The sequence below is a fragment of the Musca vetustissima genome, unplaced genomic scaffold, assembly GCF_032173495.1.
Source record: "Musca vetustissima isolate MV318-11 ecotype Yass unplaced genomic scaffold, APGP_CSIRO_Mvet_v1 utg5528, whole genome shotgun sequence".
In the NCBI taxonomy this organism is placed as follows: Eukaryota; Metazoa; Arthropoda; class Insecta; order Diptera; family Muscidae; genus Musca; species Musca vetustissima.
In genome coordinates this window covers 7332-25964 of record NW_026888134.1, presented here as the reverse complement: position 1 = coordinate 25964, position 18633 = coordinate 7332, and the positions used below count along the sequence as shown (strand labels likewise).

Here is an 18633-nt window from a genome sequence, read left to right as displayed (position 1 = left end):
AAAAGAGTTGTATTTCCGGAGAGCACAAACCAAGACGAGTGAGAGAGTGTGGAATGTCATTTCAAAAAAATTGTTTTGTTTTTTTCACTTTTTTAGGGAGATTATTTACTGAGAGCCATATTGTGAGAGAGAGAGAGTAACATATGTTTGTGCCAAAAAGAAAAACATAAACAAAGAATATTAAATTAACGGTTAATTTTTTTAATAATTTAAATAAAAATAAAATACAAAAAAATAATTTTATTAATTAATTTATTCAAATATTTGCGTATTTAAATTTAAAAAAATCAAAAAACTTGTTTTAGTGCCCGAAATAACCGAAAAACCAAAAAGACTTAAACAACAAACTTGATCGTCTCTCTCATTTGGCGGCTAAATACAAAAGACTTAAGACACAAACACCACACACAAAAACAATCAACATAAAAAAACTGCTGCTAAGCTGCTGTGCACATTTTTCGTTGTTATTGTTGTTGTCGTTGTTTTTAGTTGCAACCACAACATTAACCACAACAAATTATTATTATGGGTACACGTGTACCACCGCCCTGTCCCACACCCGGCTGTGATGGCCAATTTATGGCCGGCCTACCTCAACTCATTGATGATTTGCAACGTCTGTCCGAAGATCAAGATAGCGCCGATGTTGTGTTCATATGCGGTCGTGAAGAGGAACGCATCTATGCCCATCGCATTATAATGATGGCACGGTAAGTCCGATTGCGATAATGAGGTGTTTAATTAGCTGGGAGAGAGAAAAAAATACGGGAAGAAAAAAAAAAACAAAGAAAATCGGCAGGGCAAGAAAGTAATTAAAAGTGAGGAAGCAAAGGGAGGGGTAAAATTCTTTATGAGGATTTTATGTAGTTTTTTTAGAAAATTAATTTTTGAAAAGAAAGAAAGAAAGAAAGAAAACGACCAATACAAGGTCTAGATTTTTAAAGAATATTTTTGCAAAGCCTTCCCAAGGCGTGGATTTTTTAAAGAATATTTTTTGCAAAGCCTTCCCAAGGCGTGGATTTTTTAAAGAATATTTTTTGCAAAGCCTTCCCATGACGTGGATTTTTTAAAGAATATTTTTTCAAAGCCTTCCCAAGGCGTGGATTTTTTAAAGAATATTTTTTCAAAGCCTTCCCAAGCCGTGGATTTTTTAAAGAATATTTTTTCAAAGCCTTCCCAAGGCGTGGATTTTTTAAAGAATATTTTTTCAAAGCCTTCCCAAGGCGTGGATTTTTTAAAGAATATTTTTTCAAAGCCTTCCCAAGGCGTGGATTTTTTAAAGAATATTTTTTCAAAGCCTTCCCAAGGCGTGGATTTTTTAAAGAATATTTTTTCAAAGCCTTCCCAAGGCGTGGATTTTTTAAAGAATATTTTTTCAAAGCCTTCCCAAGGCGTGGATTTTTTAAAGAATATTTTTTCAAAGCCTTCCCAAGGCGTGGATTTTTTAAAGAATATTTTTTCAAAGCCTTCCCAAGGCGTGGATTTTTTAAAGAATATTTTTTCAAAGCCTTCCCAAGGCGTGGATTTGTATACCCTTCACCACACTGTGGTACAGGGTATTATGTCTGTGTTCATATGTTTGTTACATGCAAAAGGAAACGAGATAGACCCATAGTTCCGTTTGAGAATATGCATAGACTCACTTTATGAATCGATTTATGCATGTCCGTCCGCCCATCCGTCTGTTGATGTTAAATTGTAAACAAAGTACAGGTCCCATTTATAATCCGAATTGGATGAAATTTGGCACAGCTCATTTATTTGGCCCAAGAACCCTATTTAAATTGGGAAAAATCGGTTCAGATTTAAATATAGCTCCCATATATATATTTTCGTCCGATTTAATGTAAATGGTGCACCAAAGTACCTTTATATCTTTCGATTTGCACGAAATTTGGCACGGCGTACTGAATTGAGCCTAGAGTGATGTCTGCCAAATTTTGTGAAAATCGGTTAAGATTTAGATATAGCTCCCATATATATTTTCGTCCGATTTAAGGAAAATGATGCACCAAAGTCCCTATATATCTTTCGATTTGCGCGAAATTTGGCATAACGTACTTAATTGAGCCTAGAGTGATGTCTGCAAAGTTTCGTGAAAATCGGTTCAGATTTAGATATAGCTCCCATACATATTTTCGTCCGATTTAATGTAAATGGTGCACCAAAGTCCCTATATATCTTTCGAATTACACGCAAATTGGCATAACGTACTGAATTGAGCCGAGAGTTATGTTTGCCAAGTTTCGTGAAAATCGGTCCAGATTTAGATATAGCTCCCATATATATTTTCGTCCAATTTTTTTGTAAATGGTGCACCAAAGTCCCAATATAACTTTCGATTTGCACGCAATTTGGCATGGCGTAATGAATTAAGCCTAGAATGAGGTCTGCCAAGTTTCGTGAAAATCGGTCCAGATTAAGATATAGCTCCCATATATATTTTCGTCCGATTTAAGGTAACTGTTATACAAAAGTCCCTATATATCTTTTGATTTGCACGAAATTTGTCATAGCGTACTGAGTAAACTCTAGAATTATGTGTGCTAAGTTTCGTGAAAATCGGTGCAGATTTAGATATAGCTCCCATAGATATTTTCGTCCGATTTAATGTAAATGGTTCACCAAAAACCCTATATATCTTTCGATTTGAACGAAATTTTATAGACTGGAACGAATTCAAAGTCTATAAAATTTACAGCATACTGAATTAAGCCTAGAATGATATGAGCTACGGTTCGTGAAAATCGGTTCAAATTTAGATATAGCTCCCATATATATTTTCGTCCGATTTAATGTAAATGGTGCACCAAAGTCCCTATATATATTTCGATTTGCACGAAATTTGCCATAGCGTACTGAAATGAGTCTGGAATGATGTGTGCTGAGTTTCGTGAAAATCGGTTAAGATTTAGGTATAGCTCCCATAGATATTTTCGTCCGAATTTAGCTAAATGGTGCACTAAAGTCCCTATATATCTTTCGATTTACACGAAATTTGGCATAACGTACTGAATTGAGTCTGGAATGATGTGTGCTAAGTTTTGTGAAAATCGGTTCAGATCTACATATATATATTTTCGTCCGATTTAATATAAATAATGTTCCAAAGTTCTTATACTGCATAGCGTACTGAATTTAGTCCAGAAGGAAGCTACAGAAGGCATGGATTTTTTAAATAATTTTTTTAAAGATCCTCAAAATACACCTCTTCCGTACATCTCTCCATAAAATAAATCCATCCCATGGGTGGTTAAGGTATATGGCATGCCAAAAACCATCAAACATTTTTTTTTAATTTTTTTGTTGTTGTTGGCCACTAAAAATTTGTTGTACACACAGAAGTTGCATGTTGCACACTCTGAAACATATTTTGGCCATTCCGAAACTTCTGTTGTTGTTGCTGCCGCTATTATTTGTTGAAATGTGCCACAAACCCATTAACGAAAGGTTACTCGCATATTTCACTCTCAACGCTTATCGCTGTTGCTCTTGGTGGTGCTGGTCCTGGTCATTAGAGCTGTTACGATTGTTGGCCATTGGACGCAAACGACATAACAACCAACATTCAATGTTGCACACACATAACGAGCAACATGCCAATGTTGTTAGTGAAACCATTTTAATTGTGGCAATTGTTTTGTTGCACATTATGTGCCAGTGAACGTGAGTGTCGATGTGTGTGTGGATTACTTATCGTCATAACATTTCTGGCACTTGCAGCGTCGTGGCTCATTTAAAACTTCCACATTTTTTTGCGATTTCCCCGCAAATGATTTAATTTCTTTTGGCATTTTTTCGTGTAACCACCAGTAGACCTTTGCTGTTTCAGTTTCAAATGGTGTGGTGGTTGGGAATTTGTTGTAGCGTTTTATGTTTTTATTTCTGCCACACACCATAGGTGTTCCGCATTGATTTACAAAAATAATTCGTTTTGTTGGCTTTGCTTTTCATTAACACAGGAGGCGATGTTGTTTGGCCTCGAATCATTAAAAACATTTTGTAGCTTCCTTCATGGGTAATTAAGTTTATTACGCGAGGGGTGGGGAGATGAGGTGTGTAGGAGAGCTATTAATTTCATGAATATTTATTTTTAATTGAATTAAGTTAGTAGTATTTAAAATAATAACAATTTATTTGGTTACAAGGTGGCGATAAGCTGGATAAAATGTTTATAGTTAAGTGGTAGTGTTAACAAGATAATTTGGATTAAAATTTGGGACGATATATTAAAAAAAAATATTTTTTTTTTCGAGGACCTAAACAAGGCGTGAATTAAAAAAATACATATTTTTCAAGGACCGAGGCAATGATTTATCAAAAATATTTTTTTAAGGGACCTCATAAAGACGATGCCTTGTTGACCATGAAGTCAGACGCCAACGAAATGAACTTCTCATTGAGGTCGTATCGCTGGTAACGTAAGAACTTCGAATTGTCACAAGATACATTTGGGTATGAAATGTTTTTTGGATAGAAGCTATAATAGCTTCTGGAGATAATATCCCAATAAAAAAAACTAAGGGAACTGATGGGAATCAGTGGCGTGATCCGAAACTATAGTCTTCCATTCCTTACCCCTGCCATACATTCCCCACTAATAAATAGTTGTTTTTTATAAAAACAAGAAACTGGGATTCAGCCTGACTATTTTGCAAAAAATACATTTTCTAAGGACCCAACAAATTTTGTTCTCCCTTTTTTAGTTGCAAAAGTTTCAAGAACAACAAACGCGGTGAACTTTGTCGCATACCCGGCTGCACAGTGCTGCCAGCAACGCCGGGTTCACCAACATCGGTACGCCTGCCACATGTACACCCGGAAGTGTTTCGTCAATTTATACTCTATGTTTATACAGCTAAGGTAAAGTATTATTATATTAATAATAATGAAATAATAAATAATCCCTAATTTCTCCCTTTTTGCCTTACAGATTTTATTGCAAGATTCTCGTGTCTTTGAGATGATGACATTGGCTCAGGATATGGGCTGTTGTGAATTACGTTCCGCGTGTGAAGATCATGTCATAGCAACACTGTCGGTGGATAATGCTTGTACTTTTCTGACAGCTGTTATGGAAATTCATGAGAAGGCGGGTGAGTAAAGGTTAAATTTACATCCATTATATCAGCTATTTATATTGCTCCCTGAAGGAATGAGCAAAAAATGTATTGTAGCGACATCTATTGTATTTGTGAACAAAATATTCTATTTAGTGAAAAGCACCACCACTACCATACAGCTGACAATTCACAATAACATACTAGTACAGATTTAAACCATAAGCAGGCACATTAATATTGAACATAGCTCAAACAATTCTGGCATACACTGAACATGCACCATATCTTAAACTGAACATACGTTATGTTATATTAAGGATGTTCAGTTAATACAGTATCGTATATTCAGTGTTAGATTACACTGAACAGATTACACTGGTGGTTCAGCGAATGTGCTAGATTTCAGTGGTACTTTAAAAATGGATATTTATAACGGGTGTCCGAATTAGAACACAATTTTGAAAATTGAAATAAAACACAAATATTAAAAAAATCGTAAAACATTATTATATCGTAAAGTAGACAGAATGAGGTTATGTATCGAACAAGATTGCCGCTGCAGCTTTTCTGGCACATAAGCGATCTATCAATGAAATGTTCAACTACTTTTTGAATAAATGCTTCAGTATTTTATTAATGCAGCGATCAATTTCCTTTTTTCTAAGGCTTGAGACGTCAAGGGCGGCTTATTCACCTAAACCATCAACATTAAAAAAAAATCCCCCCAAAAGAAATATACTAAAGTTGTTAAACAGCACGACCTAGGCGGTCTGGTCTCCAAAACTCGAAATAACACGACCGGGAAATGACTGCTGCAGCAATTGTATTGTTTCTCTGTCTGTATGGCATGTGGCGTCGTACATTGAAAATATTCTGCCAAGAGGTTACAGGGACTTCGGTTTGGAAACTTCGACTAGACCTTCAAAATATCAAAAATGTTCCGATTTAAGTGGATCAAAATTCCAAAAAAACAATCTATCATGAAAATTGTACTAGAAACACCGAAATGTCATATCACTACCACATATTTTGGAGAATTTGGGACCACAAGATATTTCAGACTAGGCTGCATTTCTGAGAGGATCAAAAGAATAGAATAGAAACGATTTTCACTTCTGAGAGGAAGAATTCCAATTGACATGGACTTTGTTTTTGGCAAAATTCGAATAGGATTTTCAAAAATGACCAAGACATTTATGTTGACGGCATGTCATAAAAATTAACAAATATTAGGAGGTATTTTATTGTCAAAAAAAATCGAAGTGGCGCACACGATGAAAAGTGCGGCTAGGGCCTTAAAAAATAAAAATGCGGGATGTAAGCATGGAATGGTATAGAAGATTTTTTTCGAAGAAATCTGCTACCTTGCGTTGACCCAAAATTCCAAATATGCGGAGCTATACCAAAGCAACTGATTCTATTTTGAACACAGAAAAAATATATTTTAAATTTTCTCGGAAGAATTTTTTCTTCAATGCAAAGTTATAGTCTCATCGGCAGGTAAATGTGCTACAATTTGCAATGACAAAACATGGGCCTGCAGTGCTTATTTTTTACGCAGATGTATGTCAGCCTCCATAAGCCCCGAAATGTCAAATTAAAGCTCTTATGTTTGGAAAATGCTGCAAAATTGGGCGGAACCTTTATACGGGAGATGTAATAAAACGTTCACCTATGGGGATCATTTTTTTGCGCAGATGTATACCATCCTCAAAAACCTCGGTATAACAAATTATAGCCCTTTTGGTTAGAAAATGAGGCTGCAAGATTTAAAATATCGAAAAAAATTCAAAATATCGGTATATTTATATGGGAGCTATGTCAGAACATTAACCTATAAAGATAATTTTCGGCACAAATGTAGAAGAAGCTTCAAAATGCCGTTTCGGTTGGTAAATGTGGCTGCAAGTCTCAAAACACCGCGTAAAGAGCACAAACTTTATATGGAGGCTATGTCAAATCATGGTTCTATAGGTCTAATTTTCTGTGCAGATGCATGTCAGCTTTCAAAACCCCGAAATGCCAAAGTACAGCCTTTTCGCTTGGAAAATGGGGATAAGACCCTCAAAATACCGGATATTGGGTGGGACTCTTATATCGGACCTATGTCAGAACATAATTTTGGTATATCAGCCTCCAAAAACCCAAGATGGCAAATTACAGCATTTTCAGTTGGAAAATGTGGATAATATCCTCAAAATACCGAAAATGGTTCGGAACCGTTATATGGGAGCTACACCAAAACATAAACCGATTTAGTTAATTTTTGGTAGGAAGATTTGATACCCCATGAGAACCTTAAAAATCAGATTACAGCCAATTTATTTGGAAAACGTGCCAAAACCTCTCAAAAATCTCAAATTATAAGAACACCCTAATATGCGAGTACTTGGTCAAATATTGATAATTTTTGGTATGGATATTTTCTACTCAATTTGAATCCAAATTACTAAATTTCAGCCAATTTGTCGAAAACACGAGGCCAAACTCCTCAAAAATTCCGGAATTTGGGATGTAGCTTTATATGGGGACAACCCAAAAAGTGGCCCAATATTTACAATTTTTAGTAAGAAGATGTATTATAATATGAGAACCCAAAATATCCGATTACAGACAATTTAGTTTACCACATGACAACCCAAAATACAAAACATACAGCTGATTAGTTTAAAAAACGCATCCAAGTCCCTCAAAATGCCTAATAATGGGAAGAGCTACCCGGAAGATTTTATACTCAATGGTAATTCAAAAGCTAATTTGGTTGAAAAACGTGCCCAAACTCCTCAAAATACCGAAATTTTAGATATAGTGTTACATGGGGACTACCCGCATATGTGGACCAATATTTATAATTTTTATTGACAAGATGTATTGCCCTATGAGAACCCAAAATACCAAATTACATGCAATTCAGTTGAAAAATGACAGAAATTCTCAAAATACCGAATATTTGGATAGTACCGTCATATGCGGACTACCCCAAAAAGTAGACCAATATTAATAATTTATAGTAGGTAGATGTGTTACCATATGAGTACCCAATATTCCAAAAAAACAGATAATTATGTTGAAAAACGTGTCCAAGCCCCGCAAAATACCGAATATTTTGCCAGACCAATTGACAAATTCCTACAACAAATAAATTTTGTTGTTGAACTTCATTTAAATGCCGTGTGAACTACCTTAATTGAACACTTCAGCCGTTGTTATACGCCGCCGTTGATTTCACTACCGCCATTGTGCTCCATAAATCGACTGACAAATCCCTAGACGCCGGCCTCAATACGTTTGTCAGTCACGGAAAGGAAAAATAATAAAAAATTAACACAATTTTGCTGATATCGTTCCCGAAAAGTCTGCAAAACAACTGCCGCCAAAATGTCCTTCAAAGGCAACACCAAAGTACAAAAGGTGATGGTCCAGCCCATCAATTTGATTTTTCGTTATTTACAAAATCGTTCCCGCGTTCAAGTGTGGCTGTATGAAAATGTCAATCTCCGTATCGAGGGACACATCGTGGGCTTTGATGAATACATGAATTTGGTGTTGGACGATGCCGAAGAGGTTTGGACGAAGACAAGAACGCGCAAAAATTTGGGACGCATTATGCTGAAGGGTGACAATATTACGCTGATACAGAATGTTAGCCCCTCAAAAGATTGAGGTTAAGTCTCGAGCTGGAACAATAAACAAAAAAACAACAGGGGGAGAAGTCGTGACACCAGAAGCAGAGTAACAAAAGCAAGAATGATCCACAATGTATCCCATTGGATCATGGGTGTTTAACTTTCGTATCCCCTGTAATCAACTAGTATAAGTTTGTATAATTTATATAAACAAAAAGTAATTTTTTGTCTCCCTCCTAAGATTCCTTATAAATTTTCCATTTTTTGTTTTCCTATAGACAAGACTTAAACCACGAAATAAATTCTATACAGATTTTGAGATTCTGTAGCAAATACAAAATCGCTATGAAGTATCTGCAAAAGCATTTATACCTCAAATTTTATAAGACAAAACCAAGAAAACGAAAAAACTATGAAAATAAATATTTGGATTTTAAATGGAAAAATGACGAAGTGAGTATTTTGAATGTTGTGGATATGATCGTATATTTTGCCGATAAGGAATGGTTGGAATAGAAAAAGTTACACTCCAAAAGTTTAAAGAGAATAAGCGTTAACAAGATTCAGTGAATTAAGTACATTATAAAATCACATAGTGGAATATTTATTCATCGGATATAACAATTGTCTTTCTCGTAATTTCAGGATTTGAAAAGGAAGTTTTGAACTGAATTTCTTTTAAATCATATTTATACTAATAAAAAAGAGTAAATTGACTGACTGATTCACTGAATTACTTAACGATCCATTAACGCCCAGACGAAACGGCTGGAGCTAGAATTTTGAAATTTTGGGTGAGGGTCGCTCTGGGTCCAAAGGGGTCAGATAAGTCTGGGTGTTTGGACATTCGCACTAGAAGGCACGAAAATTACTAAATGTGGTACAATTTGTATTTGGCGAACGGGTGCAGTTAGAACTCTGAAATTTGAATTGAGGGTCATTGATGATGTATAGAATAGATATAACAAAGGGTTTTTTGGACATTCGAACTATAAGTATCCAAAAAGTACTAAAATGTACTAAGGTTGGTACAATTTCGTATGATGAGAATGGATGGAGCTAAAAACTTGAAATTTGAAATGCAAATAAAGATTAAGATTATTGTTGGGGGATAGAATTGAGGTATTTAAGAAGGTTTTGGAAATTCCTACTAATGTGAACTAAATGTTGTACAATTTAAATTTCGGCTGAACCGATGTATGAAGTTTTGGAAATTTGTACTAAATGGTAGCAAATGTGGCTTTGGCTGAACCGATTGAGCTGTAATCTTGAAATTTTGCGTTAGGATCACTGTTGGGGTGTATGATTGGGATTTGTAGAAAAGTTTTGGAAATTCATACTAAGGTGTACCAAATTTGGTACAATTTAAATTTTTGGTGAACCTATAAAGCTGCAAAACATTGAAATTTGTAAATAAGGTTAATGTTGGAGTATAGTTTTGGAAATTCATAATTATGGGTACTAATTTTGTTGCAATTTAAATTTTGAGTGAACTGATAGAGCTGGGATCCTGAAATTTGGAGTTGGGATGATTGTTGAGGTGCAGGATGTGGGTTTTGTAGAAAGTTTTGAAAATTCGTACTAATGTGCACTAAATGGTACCAAATGGTGGTTATGATCACTGTTGGTTGTGGCCCCGGAATGAAATATTTTCACAGTAAATTTATGTTTGCAGCAGCGATTTTTTTATTTTGTAGGTGTGTAGGGTGAACATAGGTACTAAATGGTTCTAATATTTTAATAATTATCGGAATTAGGTTTTAAATACTTCCCACATTCGCTAACGAAGTAGTGGGTATATGCTAGTAATATAATAAAAAAATATATGATTTTTTAAGAACCTGTGCTGATTTAATGTAGAAGGATATTAGGCAGATTCAGGAAACGCAACTATTATCGAACGATGTATTACATTTTTAACGAAATTTTAAAAGGTTTTGGAGGAAAATACTTGCTGTATTATACACTATTTTTTTCAATATTGCCTAAAAAGTAGATAATCGAAAATTAACCTTATTTGTTCTTTATTTCATATTTTATTGAATCATTTTTTATACCCTTCACCACACTGTGGTACAGGGTATAAGGTCTTTGTGCATATGTTTGTAACAGGCAAAAGGAAACGAGATAGACCCGCGGTTCCTTTTGAGAATATGCATAGAATTACTTTCTACGTCGATTTATGCATGTCCGTCCGTCCGTCTGTTGGTGTTAAATTGTAAACAAAGTAAATGGTGCACCACAGTCCCTATACATCTTTCGATTTGCACGAAATTTGATACGGCGTGCTGAATTCCATCTAGAATGATGTGTGCTAAGTTTTGTGAAAATCGGTTCTAATTTAGATATAGCTCCCATATGTCTTTTCTTCCGATTTTATGTAAATTGTGCACTAAAGACACAAAATCCGATGTCGGCGGAGGAACGCGTTTTACCTGAAAATGTACCATCTGACGAAACAGGAGATACCCGAAAATCTAAGGGATACAACCAAAAATCGTCAGAAGGATCTTTTCCAGAGGAATCATTTGAAAATTGGGTAACCCAAAATTTATCGAACCATCTGTTACAAGAGCACAACCATCTCAGCCACATTCCGAAACAAATGTAGAGAAGGAATCTGTCTCCGCTCCTAGAAAATAATTCGCATCGAAATCGGGTAACAATCTTAAAGAGAAAACTCTTTAATGGGCACATTAATTGCGCAATCGCTACGACGTTATGAATGTATGACGGTTCTTGCCAAAGAAGACCCCTATTGTTGCTGGTAATGATTCGTTAATATTGAGGAGATGAAATAGAACAAAAACTTTATTTTTGTATGTTTTTCTGGTCCCTTTATAAGCCACAATTATAATCCGATCATCACGAAAATTCACAGAGAATGAGCATAGAATAAACATGACTCTTCTCATTTAGCGGGCCAAATAATATAGTCCGAAGAAGTTGAGAGTTGGTTGACCTTTAAATTTATACCAATTATACTGTTGTATTACCACCCTAGAGGGCGGAAATGTCGTCGGTTATAATCAAAGACCACGGCTATAGTTTTCGATAGTGATCAGATGTAATATAGGGGCGGAAATAAACTAAAACGTTAGTTATGTCTGTTTTTCTAATAGCTCTAGATGCCTAACATCATAAATTTTACACCACGCTTGGAATATAGATCCGTAGATATTTAACGGTTAGTGGTAGTTGTCTGAACATAATCATTTCAAAAGGGGGCTTCCAAAAATAGATCTACTCTAATTTTGGTTGTCAAATTGTTGTTGAGCGTTTTTCATAAGTGCTAGAAAAAAGAGATGTCTATTAGCTGCTGTTCGAATTGTTTTTGGTGGACTGGCGACGGTGACAACGATTTAGGAATAATGAGATTGACATTTATGTGTCGTTAACACTTGATTAGATCAGCCGAAATCTCCAAAGCGAAAAACACATTTGCATACATTTTTAAAATAGCTTCATGTTGTGATATGCTCCTCCATAAATATTTATATGGATCTAGATGAATTTTCCAACCGTAATACCTGTAACTTTGAAGACTTTTGTTGAACTTCCATCCGAAACGATTGTAATCGTATAATCCTTGTCCTTATTTGATTTTGATAATTATCTCTAGTTCAACACAGCTTTAATTAACGACAGATTTACTTATTTAGTTTGATTGTTATCTCAAAACTTAGTCCCTCTTGGTCAATATTAATTCACTTTTATGTATATTTTAGGAATCATTTTTTGGCAATTTACTAATTAGGATCCATAACAGGAAAAATTTGCCCTCTATCCCTTGCAGAAGGATAATAAATAGAAAATATACCCTTATGAGTCCGTTAGATTAGTAAAATAGGTCTAATTATGCTTAAAAAGTCTAACAAAGCCATGTCTTTATAAATAGTCGCACACTGATTATGTACGCCTGAAAGTATGCTTAGAAAATTAACAGTAATGCTGCAGGGGCTTTGTAGTAACTGAACAACTCGGTCAATTTTTGGACAATTTAGAGCTAAAATATTATAAGTGAGTATATTGGAATATAAAATCGATGTTTGTTATATTCAAAATTTGCTTTTATAAATATTTTTTATTTGGAGGTAGTAAACCGTTTATTGTGATGTTTGGTAAATTAGTATATTATGTAGTTCGTATTTGAATATAACCCTATTCGAATCTGTAGATCTATTATATTACTAATTTTAATACCTCCTTCTCTTTTAAGGTGCTAAATGTGCTGCCTCATTTATGGAACGATGTATTATCTATATTGGCGAGAATGCCCGAGAGTGTGTTAAAACCAATGCTTTCCTAAACCTGAAAAAGGAAGCTCTTATCAAATTGATATCATCGGATTATGTGAGCAGACAAAACCTCTTTCAATATCTGATACAAGAATTCTAATAATAAAAATTTCCTCCTCATTTTTCCAGTTCTGTTTGGAGGAAGAAGATGTGTGGCGCTGCGTCTTGGCCTGGGCTAAAAATCAAGCTGGTGTCACTCAACCCTCCCATACCCATTGGACAGAGGAAGAACGTGCCCGGGTGTGTCAACATTTACAAGGTGTCATATGTCATGTACGTCTATTGCTAATCGATAGTCAAGTATTTGCCGAGGAGGTAGAACCGACGGGAGCTGTTCCCATGGAGCTATCATTGGAACGTTATCGCTATGCTGCTTTGCAAAATTCCAATAAAACGGCGACATATGCTGGAGGTGGTGGTGGAGGAGGGTCTGCTACAAATGGTGTTGGTAGTGCTTTTAATAGCTTATCGGGAAGTGGTTTAAATTTCTCGGGGAATAAAAGTGAAACAGATAAAAGGCTACAGCCTCGATTGATGGTTAACATGTTTCCCGGATCGCAGATACTAAGAAATGAAAAGCTGCATTTGCAAAGTGTTTTGAATAATTGGTAAGGGGAGAATTTTTTAAGAAGTCTTTATTAAATGTTGTTTTTTTAATTCTACAGGTTTGGTGCTCCGAAACAATCTTGGCGTTTGCTATATCGTGCCTCCACCCATGGCTTCAGTTCGAATGCATTTCATCGTTATTGTGACGGAGTGGCTCCTTGTATGGTTATATGTTTGGTAAGGAAGACACTCTTCATAGCTTCGGTATTCAAATACGACTTATTTCTCCGGTCCCTTGATCTTCTTTATAAGCCCTTTCAATTTATTTAAATTTTGAATAAAACATTTTCCTCTTCTTCTTCTCCCGCTTTTAGGGTTCACATGGTGAAATAAGTGGCGGCTTCACAGATGTTGCCTGGGCCAAAACATCACGCAAAGGGGTATACATACACTCCGAAAGGGCATTTTTGTTTGCCTTGAATCCTGGTGGCTCGGAACAGCCCTTGAAATTTGATATTGTCAAGAAACCCTATGCCATATGTTATCACCCGGAGTAAGTTCTGCGGAATTTCGGAAATATTTCTGAAATTATTATCTTGGGTATTCTATTTCAGTTGTGGTCCCATTTTTGGTGCTGGTGCAGATTTGCTGATAGCCAATAATTGTAACAGCAACAAGGATTCCTATTCTAATTTGCCACATTCCTATGATGGTCCCAGTGCTTCCTATGAAACCCTATTTGGGGATTATAATTTTACCATAGCCGATTATGAGGTTTTCACAACGGCATAAGAGGATAAATAAAAGAGGAAAATAAGGAAGGATAATTGTGGTTTAATTTCTCTGTTGGTGAACTGAATGAAGTCTCTATTAACGAGGCGAAAGAAGTCTTTATAAGAGGATCTTTTGTGGGCGATCGGAAGAGAATCTTGATAGAAATGTTGATGTCCAAGGGGTTTTTGAAGCTAAAAAGTTGGAGGAAGTAACGAAATGGGCAAGGCTGAAACGAGTCTCTGTATGCGAACTGAACCTAACGAGAAGAAGGAAGTCTTTGTAGGCAATCGGAAGAGAATCTTTATAGAAAAGGCCACGGGGTTTTTATGCTAAATGGTCGGAGACCTCGGTAGGCGAGCTTAAAAAGCCCCTATAGATGAAAAGAGTGTATTCTTTATATCGGATCGGATGGAAATCGTAATAGAGATAGAAAGGGAGTATTTATCGACGGGATTGCGACCAAAGAGTTTTTATAGCCAAGTTAAAGGTCGGGGAAGCCTAGACGAGCTGAAGATAGAGGATCCTTTGTAGGTGAGTCGAAGTTGTAGGCTATCGGAAGAGAATTATTATAAAAAAGTTGTAGGCCAAGGAGTTTTTGAATCTAAAAGGTCAGAGATCTCTGTAGACGAGCTTAAAATGCTCCTATAGACGAACAGAGGGCAATCTTTATAGATAATCAGGAGAAAATCTTGGTAGACGATTGGATGGGAGTCTTAATAGACGTGCTGAAGGCCAAAGAGTTTTTATAGGTCAAAGGTTATAATCATGCTAAAGTCAAGTCAGTCTTTACAACTGAAGACTATATATGAGCAGAATGGAACTTTATAAACGAGCAGAAGGGAGTATTTATACGCGTGAAAGATAGTCTCTTTGGATGATTTGAAACAGTTAACCTTTATTGGCGCGCTGCATCAGGAAGCCTTTAAAGGTGAGTCTGTATAGACTTACTGAAAGGTGTCTTTATAAACGGGATGAAAGGGGTGTTATAGACGAGATGATAGGGGTTTTATGGAATAGCTGCAGGCCAGGTAGTCTATATAGGCGAACTGAAAGCCTGGGAGTCGGTATGGACAAGCTAAAGGCCAGGGAGTCTGTATAGAATAGCTGAAGGTCAGGGAGTCAGTATAGATGACCAGGTATAGACGAGCTGAAGGCCAGGGAGTCTGTAAAGGGAGTTTTTATAGACGAGTTGAGCTGAAGCTGAAGACCAGGGAGTCTGTATAGACGCGCTGAAGGTCAGGGAGTTTGTATAGATGAGCTGAAAAGAAGAAGAAGAAGAGGAACTTCCCTGCAAGGCTATGAGGCGTGGATTTTTAAAAGAAGAAGAACAACAACAACTTCTCGGCAAGGCTATGAGGCGTAGATTTTAAAAGAAGAAGAACAACAACTTCTCGGCAAGGCTATGAGGCGTGGATTTTAAAAGAAGAAGAAGAGGAACTTCCCCGCAAGGCTATGAGGCGTGGATTTTAAAAGAAGAAGAAGAAGAGGAACTTCCCGCAAGGCTATGATGCGTGGATTTTAAAAAAAAAGAAGAAGAACTTCGCCGCAAGGCTATGAGGCGTGGATTATAAAAGAAGAAGAAGAAGAGGAACAACTTCTCTGCAAGGCTATGAGGCGTGGATTTTTAAAAGAAAAGAAGAACTTCTCTGCAAGGCTATGAGGCGTGGATTTTTAAAAAAAGAAGAATTTCTCGGCAAGGCTATGAGGCGTGGATTTTTAAAAGAAGAAGAATTTCTCGGCAAGGCTATGAGGCGTGGATTTTTAAAGAAGAAGAATTCTCGGCAAGACTATGAGGCGTGGATTTTTAAAAGAAGAAGAATTTCTCGGCAAGGCTATCAGGGGTGAATTTTTAAAAGAATAAGAATTTCTCGGCAAGGCTATGAGGCGTGGATTTTTAAAAGAATAAGAATTTCTCGGCAAGGCTATGAGGCGTGGATTTTTAAAAGAAGAAGAATTTCTCGGCAAGGCTATGTGGCGTGGATTTTTAAAAGAAGAAGAATTTCTCGGCAAGGCTATGAAGCGTGGATTTTTAAAAGAATAAGAATTTCTCGGCAAGACTATCAGGGGTGAATTTTTAAAAGAATAAGAATTTCTCGGCAAGGCTATGAGGCGTGGAGTTTTAAAAGAAGAAGAATAAGAACTTCTCAAAAGAAGAATAACAACTTCTCTGCCTGGCTATGAGGCGTGGATTTTTAAAAGAAGAAAAAGAGGAACTTCCCTGCAAGGCTATGAGGCGTGGATTTTTATAAGAAGAAGAAGAGGAACTTCCCTTCAAGTTTATGAGGCGTGGATTTTTAAAAGAAGAAGAATAACAACTTCTCTGCAAGTTTATGAGGCGTGGATTTTTAAAAGAAGAAGAATAACAACTTCTCTGCAAGAACAACTTCCTCTGTCTTGGATATTTCTAGGAATTGCTGTCTGTCAAATTTGAGGTTATGTGTCATTATTTTTATTGCTGTTGTTGTCCCCTTTGTGGTTTTTAAAAAAATATTTGCACCAATTTTAATCATAAAATGATAAATTCCAATAAACCAAGAAAATAACCACGTCTTGTTTTTATGCCCAGCGGGTTGTCCTGACTAATTCATGGCCCATTCAAATAAGAGATGACAAAAATGCTGTCGTTATTGGTGCTGTTGTAGATCGTAAGTTTAGATAACAATTTTAATCAGTTCAACTTGACTTCAAAACTGAAATTTTATTGGGATGTGTGTTGTTGTTGTTGAACTACAATAAAAAATATACATACATACATACATATATTAAAAAAAACACCAAAGGCACGCAATGTGAAGGCGGATTATGACCAAGTGTGAGATGATGCAGATTTCTTTCAGGTTGATGCATAATGTTTCACATTTCATCTCCATAATTTCCATTGAGGTATTTAATTATAATTCGTTATTGTAGTTCTATTGTGTTAATTAAAATTTATTTCAATTTTTAATAAAAAGAAAATCAAAAAATATTGGCTGCTGTTTTTTTTTTTCAGATTGCTTCATTTCCTATTAAGTCACAAATAAAAAACAAACACCTCACCACAACAAGTTTTCAAATGCCTTTTTTCGATTTTATGAATTTTTAATATTTTTTTGGTGTTCGCCTTCTTGTGATCCCATAAATCTTTTTGCTAATAATAACGCTTTTAACAAGTTCAAGCTTTTGTGGTATTTGGCGCTTTAATTATGCTATTTGTTTTTTGTGTTGTTGTTGGATTTACTGGCACTGTGACTACGAGCTTATCTCTTGTCAACGATCTGCTGCTTGAGATTTCGGCTGATCTAATCAAGTGTTAACGACACAAAAATGTCAATCTCATTATTCCTAAATCGTTGCCACCGTCGCCGGTCCATAATTCGAACAGCAGCTAGGCAGACTTACCGTTTTTTTCTGGCACTTGGAAAAAACCCTCACACAAGAATTTGACAACCAAATTAGAGTAGATCTTTTTTTGGAAGCCCCCCACCCCCAATACAAAATTTTTTGGATGGATTAACAGTTGGAATTAATTAAATATGTTAATAAAATAAAACCAAAAATAAAATAAAGTGTGGTTAGGTACATTTATACGATATATGTGGAATAAAACAAAAAGATTTTGATTCTACGAGGGCCGATTAGAAAATTCAGCATTGAAAAAAACCACACCTTTGATAGACCCTTCAGATTCAGTTAAAAAAAAAACACGCGTGAAAGATAGTCTTTATAGATCATACAGGAAGCCCATATAGGTGAGCTGAATCAGGGAGTCTGTATAGACGAACTGAAAGGCGTCCATATAGACGGGATGAAAAGGGTTTCATAGACGGGGTTTGTAGACTAACCGAATACCAGATAGTCTATGTAGGCAAACTGAAGGCCTGGAAATCGGTATGGACCAGCTGAAGTCTGTATAGATGAGCTGAAGTTCAGGGAGTTCGTATATAATAGCTGATGGCCAAGGATTTTGTATAGGCGAGCTGAAGGCCAGGGAATCTGTATAGACAGCTGAAGGTCAGGGAGTGTGTATAGACTGGCTGAAGGTTAGGGAGTCTATATAGGCGAGCTGAAGATCAAGTCGTCAGTATAGACAGGCGAAAATGGAATCTTTATAGACGAACTGAGAGGTGAGGGATCTATCAAATCACGACCTTGATAGACCCTTAAAATTCAGTTAAAAAGAAAAAAAAGAAACGCCTTTAATAGACCCTTAAAATTCAGTTTAAAAAACCACGCGCGGAAGATAGTCTCTACAGATCACACAGGAAGCCTCTATAGGTGAGCTGAATCAGGGAGTCTGTATAGACGAACTGAAAGGCGTCTTTATAGACGCGATGAAAAGGGTTT

The 18633-nt window shown here is 36.1% G+C and overlaps 2 protein-coding genes across 2 annotated transcripts; both read left to right on the top strand.

Moving 5' to 3' along the window:
* The first annotated feature begins 525 nt into the window (after positions 1-525).
* On the top strand, positions 526-14325 carry LOC133335967 (uncharacterized). The gene is made up of 8 exons (XM_061544261.1): positions 526-710; positions 4707-4863; positions 4934-5096; positions 12909-13042; positions 13117-13595; positions 13653-13770; positions 13908-14086; positions 14148-14325. The coding sequence occupies exons 1-8, from the start codon at positions 526-528 to the stop codon at positions 14323-14325; spliced, it is 1593 nt and encodes a 530-aa protein (XP_061400245.1).
* LOC133335968 (probable small nuclear ribonucleoprotein E) lies at positions 8381-8752 on the top strand. Its single transcript, XM_061544262.1, has one exon. The coding sequence runs from the start codon at positions 8442-8444 to the stop codon at positions 8724-8726; it is 285 nt and encodes a 94-aa protein (XP_061400246.1). The 5' UTR covers positions 8381-8441; the 3' UTR covers positions 8727-8752.
* Positions 14326-18633: the final 4308 nt, after the last annotated feature.